A 9,382-nucleotide genomic window follows, 5' to 3' on the forward strand; every position below is an offset into this window, starting at 1 on the left:
ACTCCCCGCGTCTAGGGAGACATTGAAAGGGAACATGACAGGCAGCAAGAGGCGTACAAGCTTCGTGAGTACACCGAGAAAGGAAACATACCGGTGTGGGCTTTCAGCAGTTTCCACGAGGTATAGGTCATTCCTGAGGAGTTGTTTCGCTGACGGATTCAGAGGGACGGGATACAGTTCTTGACTATGGAGACCAAAGAGAGATCCTAACTCTGTATCAGGATGGGTGAAGCTGGCACATGACCCAGAGGAAGGAAAGAAGAAGCGAATCAGGGAGAAGCGGTCCACAACTTCATCAGGCCGATTCACAAGACGGTAGACAGGCAGGCGACTAACCGAGATGTTGGGGATTGCGGGCTGGCTTTCCGCAACGCTTGGCGGTGACCAATTCCCAAGCGGCAAGTCAGATGGTGGTTCTTGGCGAGGCAGTCAGCAGCAGGAAGGCTGGCAGCAGGATCCAGAGCCCTGGGCTAGGCACCCAGGCAGGCAGGCAGCAGCAGGTGGGGTGGTAGCAGGTTCTCGTGCAGTACACGGGGGTTCAGCAACCTGGCTGGCAGCAGCGGGACCCACATCAGTTTTGTCCACAGCCGCTGGACCCACAGCCGCTGGACCCACAACAGCTGGGCTGGCAGCAGGTGGTCCGGCAGCAGGTGGTATGACAGCAAGTTGGGCAGCAGCAAGGCTGGCAGCAGCTCGACCCACAGCCGCTAGACCCACCGCAGTTGTGTCCACAGCCGCTGGACCCACAGCAGCTGGGCTGGCAGCAGGTGGTCCGGCAGCAGGTGGTGTGACAGCAAGCTGGGCAGCAGCAAGGCTGGCAGCAGCTGGACCGACAGCCGCTAGACCCACCGCAGTTGTGTCCACAGCCGCTACACCCACAGCAGCTGGGCTGGCAGCAGGTGGTCCGGCAGCAGGTGGTGTGACAGCAAGCTGGGCGGCAGCAAGGCTGGCAGCAGCTGGACCCACAGCCGCTGGACCCACAGCCGCTGGGCTGGCAGCAGGTGGTCCGGCAGCACGTGGTCCTGCAGCACGTAGGCTGGCAGCAAGAGGACCAGCACGAGTGGGTCATGGTGTCAGGGGTGGAGGGTGGGCAGGGCCTGTCCGGAGGTGAGGTTGTCAGATTCTGGTGCCTCCTCCGCTTCTGGGGCTTTTATGCGCTGGACCCCCGAAGGTTAGGCCAATGGGCAGGACTTTCCTTGTTGGTGTTTACATCGTTTTCCATAGTCACTGGGGGAATCATACACGAGGAAGCTGTTTCCTAAATGTTAGGAATCGTTACAAAATAAGTGTCTAATGGTTTCCTATTGGACAATAACTCACAGCAACATTTTCCAATGAGAGGAAGGTGGGCACATCAGCAGCATCGTTCTTGTTTCAGTGATCATGGCATCCATCGTGTGATCACGTTCTGCTGGGGTGGCTAGGCTCACAGCAGTGTTCCCTCCCCAGGCTTTGCCCTTAGACTGTATGTGGATTGCGAGGATCTCTGAGGTGAGGGGCATGATGCTGCTATGTTCACTGGGACAAATGTGGTAGATCCCTGAGCCCAGTTCCGTTTCCCCACAGAAGCCGGATTCAAGACGCCCACAGGCATATCTGTCTCCTGTAGCACCCAACCCCACCTGCGTATCCCAGCTCAATCAAAGAGCCTTGCGTAGCCGATGTCTGGGGTTTTCTCTGCCTCATGGCAAGGCAGAAGCAAAGCAGGTGGGGAGAAGCAGCAGCAGTACTCTGGGACTAAGCAAGCATCAGTCAATATACGTCCTTGTTGAACAGGACCCCTGAGTTTCCTAGGGTCGAATGCTTTCACCGGAGGGGGGGGGGGCTTTCAGGGGCATAAAGGCGGGGGCAGTATGGGCAAAACCAGGTGAGTTGGGCACTCTAGTCCTAACCTTGTTAGCTAGCCTCGTCAGTGTCCTCACGTAGCTCATTACATCTTTATTTATGGTTGCTCTTTCCTTTTTCTGTCAGGCTGTCTTTCTTTTTCTGCCTTTCTCCCTTCCTCCCTGCATGCCTGTCCATCCCTTCCTCGCACCGTGCCTTCTTTGCTTCCTTCCTTCCCTTCAGTCTTTAGTTTCTTTCTTTCTTCTCTTCCCTTTCTCCCTCTCTTCCCCCCTCCCCCCTGCCTTCTGTGCTTCCTTTCTTCCTCCCTCCCTTCTCCTTTTCGCCCTACTCCTCTCCTCATCCCCCCATTCATTTTCCACCATCTTCTTCTGTTTCTTCCAATGATTTTCTCCATCCGCCCGGCTAATTAAGAACATAGTGGAGTGAAGGGTGACAACCATAGTCTGCCCAAGACGTCTGAAGCCACCAAACCTATCTCTTGGGTACTGGTGTGTTTGGGACAACTTCTGCCTACCAGCTCTGCACCTCAATGCCTAAGAGCCCTTTTCACACGCAGCAGAATGTCAGGCTGCCTGAGCATGCCACACGGAGAAAACACACTCAACCCTTGCTTCCGGAGAGTGGGGTTATAAAGACTCCAGCTCCCTCATGGCTGAAATAAGAGAATCTCAACCTGTGTGTGTGTGTGTGTGTGTGTGTGTGTGTGTGTGAGCGTGTGTGTGTGAGCGTGCGTGCGTGTTTGGAGTTGTTCCGTTTCTGAGATACCTTTCAGGTTAAAGCTTTGGTTGCAAACTGTGATGCGGGCCTCAAAGTGTTTCTTCCCTGTGACACTTCCCCACACTCGGACCAGTGTGATATGACCTCCCCAAAGAATCCACATTCCTGGACTCTTTACTTAAGAGGAGCTTCTGGAAAACCAAAGTCTGACATTCCTTTACCCCACTCAGTCTCAATTTCCTCACCTCTACAATGGGAACCTTAATACCTACTTTGCAAATCCCTCCACGAATTAAAGGGAATGCTCAGGAAGGATTTAGTCAACATCCAGCAAATATTCGGAAACATGGGTCGTGTCAGGTTTTCATCTCATTTTGCCAACATGGCGCTCTTGAGAACCAGCAGCGGTAGGCACGTTTGGCCTTGGCAGTCTCTCCAGAGCATCCTGGGTACCTAGTCTCCAGTGGTGGCATGTGTCCTGGATAGGGGCCTTCGAAGCTCATCAGAGGTCCCTCCACTGCTCCCAGGAAGTGACCCGGGGCCCTGTCTCCTATTCCTCTCAGAGCCTGAATCGGCCTCACGGCCCTGAGTGCTGAGGCGGCACCAGTGGCTCTGGACCAGGAGCACCAGCCTTCGTCCTCGACTCCTAGGAATGCCCACGTCGTTGTCTCTTTCTTCTTCCTCACATTCTCCTCACCCCCACGGAGGAGGCACCGTTTTTTCCCCCCTCGGTTGCTCACACTTCCTCCACAATATACCAGAGCTTATCCTGTTTCCTTAGATGGCTCAGAGCTCATGGATTACTCAAAGTCCTACATGCCCATTGCACGATCTCTCTGGCCCCGACACCATGCTTCGTCAACTCTCTGGGCAACATTTTGATCACGATGACAAACTGCCGTACGGGAGGGGAGATACATAGGTTTGGCAGAAAATCACATGATGCCATTTTACTATACCAGCAGGTCCTGGGGACGAGGAGGCCAAGCAAGAATGTGATTTGCACGACCCAAACACAAGCGTGTTCAGCTGCCTCTGCTGCTCACGAGGACACCGCAGGCTCACCTGTACGTGAGGCAGAAGAGTGCTGAGGGGCTGGATGCCACCCAAGGCAACAGGAGCATCCTGTGTTCCCCAGGGCTCTAAAGGGCAGGTCCCGCTGTCCTCACATACGGCCGCTGTGGCTGAGCTGTAGGACACTGATGTCTACAACTTAGTGCCAGTGATGGCCCGCCTGTACAGGAGAATAACACTTCTGCGGTCAAAGAAGGCCTCGGATGGACATCTTGCCGGCGCTGAGACTAAGGGTGTGCGCTACCACGTCTGGAGATCTGAACGTAAGTGCGCTTCAAGCAAGCGCCCGAACCACAGTCTTGGATCCGAGTGTGTCCATGTCAGCTGTGGGACATTCCACTGTGAAATCTCCTCAGCTGAAAATGCGCACGATGACTTGTGGAGGACTGTGTATGGCTCCACACGGACACTGCACGTGATGTCAAATGGACGTACAAAACCTCGCATGGGAAACAGGGTACAAAAACACAAAGACAAGACGGGATTCCAAATGACTAGGATTTATTAAGAGATACAGGGGAGACTCCCCGCGTCTAGGGAGACATTGAAAGGGAACATGACAGGCAGCAAGAGGCGTACAAGCTTCGTGAGTACACCGAGAAAGGAAACATACCGGTGTGGGCTTTCAGCAGTTTCCACGAGGTATAGGTCATTCCTGAGGAGTTGTTTCGCTGACGGATTCAGAGGGACGGGATACAGTTCTTGACTATGGAGACCAAAGAGAGATCCTAACTCTGTATCAGGATGGGTGAAGCTGGCACATGACCCAGAGGAAGGAAAGAAGAAGCGAATCAGGGAGAAGCGGTCCACAACTTCATCAGGCCGATTCACAAGACGGTAGACAGGCAGGCGACTAACCGAGATGTTGGGGATTGCGGGCTGGCTTTCCGCAACGCTTGGCGGTGACCAATTCCCAAGCGGCAAGTCAGATGGTGGTTCTTGGCGAGGCAGTCAGCAGCAGGAAGGCTGGCAGCAGGATCCAGAGCCCTGGGCTAGGCACCCAGGCAGGCAGGCAGCAGCAGGTGGGGTGGTAGCAGGTTCTCGTGCAGTACACGGGGGTTCAGCAACCTGGCTGGCAGCAGCGGGACCCACATCAGTTTTGTCCACAGCCGCTGGACCCACAGCCGCTGGACCCACAACAGCTGGGCTGGCAGCAGGTGGTCCGGCAGCAGGTGGTATGACAGCAAGTTGGGCAGCAGCAAGGCTGGCAGCAGCTCGACCCACAGCCGCTAGACCCACCGCAGTTGTGTCCACAGCCGCTGGACCCACAGCAGCTGGGCTGGCAGCAGGTGGTCCGGCAGCAGGTGGTGTGACAGCAAGCTGGGCAGCAGCAAGGCTGGCAGCAGCTGGACCGACAGCCGCTAGACCCACCGCAGTTGTGTCCACAGCCGCTACACCCACAGCAGCTGGGCTGGCAGCAGGTGGTCCGGCAGCAGGTGGTGTGACAGCAAGCTGGGCGGCAGCAAGGCTGGCAGCAGCTGGACCCACAGCCGCTGGACCCACAGCCGCTGGGCTGGCAGCAGGTGGTCCGGCAGCACGTGGTCCTGCAGCACGTAGGCTGGCAGCAAGAGGACCAGCACGAGTGGGTCATGGTGTCAGGGGTGGAGGGTGGGCAGGGCCTGTCCGGAGGTGAGGTTGTCAGATTCTGGTGCCTCCTCCGCTTCTGGGGCTTTTATGCGCTGGACCCCCGAAGGTTAGGCCAATGGGCAGGACTTTCCTTGTTGGTGTTTACATCGTTTTCCATAGTCACTGGGGGAATCATACACGAGGAAGCTGTTTCCTAAATGTTAGGAATCGTTACAAAATAAGTGTCTAATGGTTTCCTATTGGACAATAACTCACAGCAACATTTTCCAATGAGAGGAAGGTGGGCACATCAGCAGCATCGTTCTTGTTTCAGTGATCATGGCATCCATCGTGTGATCACGTTCTGCTGGGGTGGCTAGGCTCACAGCAGTGTTCCCTCCCCAGGCTTTGCCCTTAGACTGTATGTGGATTGCGAGGATCTCTGAGGTGAGGGGCATGATGCTGCTATGTTCACTGGGACAAATGTGGTAGATCCCTGAGCCCAGTTCCGTTTCCCCACAGAAGCCGGATTCAAGACGCCCACAGGCATATCTGTCTCCTGTAGCACCCAACCCCACCTGCGTATCCCAGTTCAATCAAAGAGCCTTGCGTAGCCGATGTCTGGGGTTTTCTCTGCCACATGGCAAGGCAGAAGCAAAGCAGGTGGGGAGAAGCAGCAGCAGTACTCTGGGACTAAGCAAGCATCAGTCAATATACGTCCTTGTTGAACAGGACCCCTGAGTTTCCTAGGGTCGAATGCTTTCACCGGAGGGGGGGGGGGGCTTTCAGGGGCATAAAGGCGGGGGCAGTATGGGCAAAACCAGGTGAGTTGGGCACTCTAGTCCTAACCTTGTTAGCTAGCCTCGTCAGTGTCCTCACGTAGCTCATTACATCTTTATTTATGGTTGCTCTTTCCTTTTTCTGTCAGGCTGTCTTTCTTTTTCTGCCTTTCTCCCTTCCTCCCTGCATGCCTGTCCATCCCTTCCTCGCACCGTGCCTTCTTTGCTTCCTTCCTTCCCTTCAGTCTTTAGTTTCTTTCTTTCTTCTCTTCCCTTTCTCCCTCTCTTCCCCCCTCCCCCCTGCCTTCTGTGCTTCCTTTCTTCCTCCCTCCCTTCTCCTTTTCGCCCTACTCCTCTCCTCATCCCCCCATTCATTTTCCACCATCTTCTTCTGTTTCTTCCAATGATTTTCTCCATCCGCCCGGCTAATTAAGAACATAGTGGAGTGAAGGGTGACAACCATAGTCTGCCCAAGACGTCTGAAGCCACCAAACCTATCTCTTGGGTACTGGTGTGTTTGGGACAACTTCTGCCTACCAGCTCTGCACCTCAATGCCTAAGAGCCCTTTTCACACGCAGCAGAATGTCAGGCTGCCTGAGCATGCCACACGGAGAAAACACACTCAACCCTTGCTTCCGGAGAGTGGGGTTATAAAGACTCCAGCTCCCTCATGGCTGAAATAAGAGAATCTCAACCTGTGTGTGTGTGTGTGTGTGTGTGTGTGTGTGTGTGAGCGTGTGTGTGTGAGCGTGCGTGCGTGTTTGGAGTTGTTCCGTTTCTGAGATACCTTTCAGGTTAAAGCTTTGGTTGCAAACTGTGATGCGGGCCTCAAAGTGTTTCTTCCCTGTGACACTTCCCCACACTCGGACCAGTGTGATATGACCTCCCCAAAGAATCCACATTCCTGGACTCTTTACTTAAGAGGAGCTTCTGGAAAACCAAAGTCTGACATTCCTTTACCCCACTCAGTCTCAATTTCCTCACCTCTACAATGGGAACCTTAATACCTACTTTGCAAATCCCTCCACGAATTAAAGGGAATGCTCAGGAAGGATTTAGTCAACATCCAGCAAATATTCGGAAACATGGGTCGTGTCAGGTTTTCATCTCATTTTGCCAACATGGCGCTCTTGAGAACCAGCAGCGGTAGGCACGTTTGGCCTTGGCAGTCTCTCCAGAGCATCCTGGGTACCTAGTCTCCAGTGGTGGCATGTGTCCTGGATAGGGGCCTTCGAAGCTCATCAGAGGTCCCTCCACTGCTCCCAGGAAGTGACCCGGGGCCCTGTCTCCTATTCCTCTCAGAGCCTGAATCGGCCTCACGGCCCTGAGTGCTGAGGCGGCACCAGTGGCTCTGGACCAGGAGCACCAGCCTTCGTCCTCGACTCCTAGGAATGCCCACGTCGTTGTCTCTTTCTTCTTCCTCACATTCTCCTCACCCCCACGGAGGAGGCACCGTTTTTTCCCCCCTCGGTTGCTCACACTTCCTCCACAATATACCAGAGCTTATCCTGTTTCCTTAGATGGCTCAGAGCTCATGGATTACTCAAAGTCCTACATGCCCATTGCACGATCTCTCTGGCCCCGACACCATGCTTCGTCAACTCTCTGGGCAACATTTTGATCACGATGACAAACTGCCGTACGGGAGGGGAGATACATAGGTTTGGCAGAAAATCACATGATGCCATTTTACTATACCAGCAGGTCCTGGGGACGAGGAGGCCAAGCAAGAATGTGATTTGCACGACCCAAACACAAGCGTGTTCAGCTGCCTCTGCTGCTCACGAGGACACCGCAGGCTCACCTGTACGTGAGGCAGAAGAGTGCTGAGGGGCTGGATGCCACCCAAGGCAACAGGAGCATCCTGTGTTCCCCAGGGCTCTAAAGGGCAGGTCCCGCTGTCCTCACATACGGCCGCTGTGGCTGAGCTGTAGGACACTGATGTCTACAACTTAGTGCCAGTGATGGCCCGCCTGTACAGGAGAATAACACTTCTGCGGTCAAAGAAGGCCTCGGATGGACATCTTGCCGGCGCTGAGACTAAGGGTGTGCGCTACCACGTCTGGAGATCTGAACGTAAGTGCGCTTCAAGCAAGCGCCCGAACCACAGTCTTGGATCCGAGTGTGTCCATGTCAGCTGTGGGACATTCCACTGTGAAATCTCCTCAGCTGAAAATGCGCACGATGACTTGTGGAGGACTGTGTATGGCTCCACACGGACACTGCACGTGATGTCAAATGGACGTACAAAACCTCGCATGGGAAACAGGGTACAAAAACACAAAGACAAGACGGGATTCCAAATGACTAGGATTTATTAAGAGATACAGGGGAGACTCCCCGCGTCTAGGGAGACATTGAAAGGGAACATGACAGGCAGCAAGAGGCGTACAAGCTTCGTGAGTACACCGAGAAAGGAAACATACCGGTGTGGGCTTTCAGCAGTTTCCACGAGGTATAGGTCATTCCTGAGGAGTTGTTTCGCTGACGGATTCAGAGGGACGGGATACAGTTCTTGACTATGGAGACCAAAGAGAGATCCTAACTCTGTATCAGGATGGGTGAAGCTGGCACATGACCCAGAGGAAGGAAAGAAGAAGCGAATCAGGGAGAAGCGGTCCACAACTTCATCAGGCCGATTCACAAGACGGTAGACAGGCAGGCGACTAACCGAGATGTTGGGGATTGCGGGCTGGCTTTCCGCAACGCTTGGCGGTGACCAATTCCCAAGCGGCAAGTCAGATGGTGGTTCTTGGCGAGGCAGTCAGCAGCAGGAAGGCTGGCAGCAGGATCCAGACCCTTGGGCTAGGCATCCAGGCAGGCAGCAGCAGGTGGGGTGGTAGCAGGTTCTCGTGCAGTACACGGGGGTACAGCAAACTGGCTGGCAGCAGTGGGACCCACAGCAGTTTTGTCCACAGCCGCTGGACCCACAGCCGCTGGACCCACAACAGCTGGGCTGGCAGCAGGTGGTCCGGCAGCAGGTGGTATGACAGCAAGTTGGGCAGCAGCAAGGCTGGCAGCAGCTCGACCCACAGCCGCTAGACCCACTGCAGTTGTGTCCACAGCTGCTGGACCCACAGCAGCTGGGCTGGCAGCAGGTGGTCCGGCAGCAGGTGGTGTGACAGCAAGCTGGGCGGCAGCAAGGCTGGCAGCAGCTGGAACCACAGCCGCTAGACCCACCGCAGTTGTGTCCACAGCCGCTACACCCACAGCAGCAGGGCTGGCAACAGGTGGTCCGGCAGCAGGTGGTGTGACAGCAAGTTGGGCGGCAGCAAGGCTGGCAGCAGCTGGACCCACAGCAGCTGGACCCACAGCATGCGGGCTGGCAGCAGGTGGTCCGGCAGCAGGTGGTCCTGCAGCAGGTAGGCTGGCAGCAAGAGGAGCAGCACGAGTGGGTCAT

The 9,382-nt window shown here is 55.2% G+C and overlaps 1 protein-coding gene and 2 pseudogenes across 3 annotated transcripts; all 3 read right to left on the reverse strand.

Annotated features, from left to right (window-relative positions):
• LOC125158726 (keratin-associated protein 9-8-like) lies at positions 1 to 1,456 on the reverse strand (annotated as a pseudogene).
• Positions 1,457 to 4,158: 2,702 nt separating this feature from the next.
• Positions 4,159 to 5,614, reverse strand: LOC125158725 (keratin-associated protein 9-8-like; annotated as a pseudogene).
• A 2,703-nt stretch (positions 5,615 to 8,317) lies between these two features.
• LOC125158727 (keratin-associated protein 9-8-like) lies at positions 8,318 to 9,382 on the reverse strand. 3 transcript variants are annotated; one of them, XM_047846089.1, is made up of 2 exons: positions 9,187 to 9,382; positions 8,318 to 9,111 (listed from the first exon to the last, which is right to left on the reverse strand). In XM_047846089.1, exons 1-2 carry the CDS (start codon positions 9,380 to 9,382, stop codon positions 8,747 to 8,749), a joined length of 561 nt encoding a protein of 186 aa, XP_047702045.1. In that variant the 3' UTR covers positions 8,318 to 8,746. The 3 variants fall into 3 exon arrangements, with proteins under 3 accessions (XP_047702045.1, XP_047702044.1, XP_047702046.1); XM_047846090.1 differs by having other exon boundaries at positions 8,747 to 8,781; positions 8,929 to 9,382; XM_047846088.1 differs by having other exon boundaries at positions 8,318 to 9,382.

The sequence above is a fragment of the Prionailurus viverrinus genome, unplaced genomic scaffold (genome assembly GCF_022837055.1).
Source record: "Prionailurus viverrinus isolate Anna unplaced genomic scaffold, UM_Priviv_1.0 scaffold_35, whole genome shotgun sequence".
Taxonomy (NCBI): Eukaryota; Metazoa; Chordata; class Mammalia; order Carnivora; family Felidae; genus Prionailurus; species Prionailurus viverrinus.

Excerpts from the sequence above, each read along its gene's own strand:
- LOC125158727 (XM_047846088.1), bottom strand. The coding sequence starts at position 9,382 with ATGACCCACTCGTGCTGCTCCTCTTGCTGCCAGCCTACCTGCTGCAGG.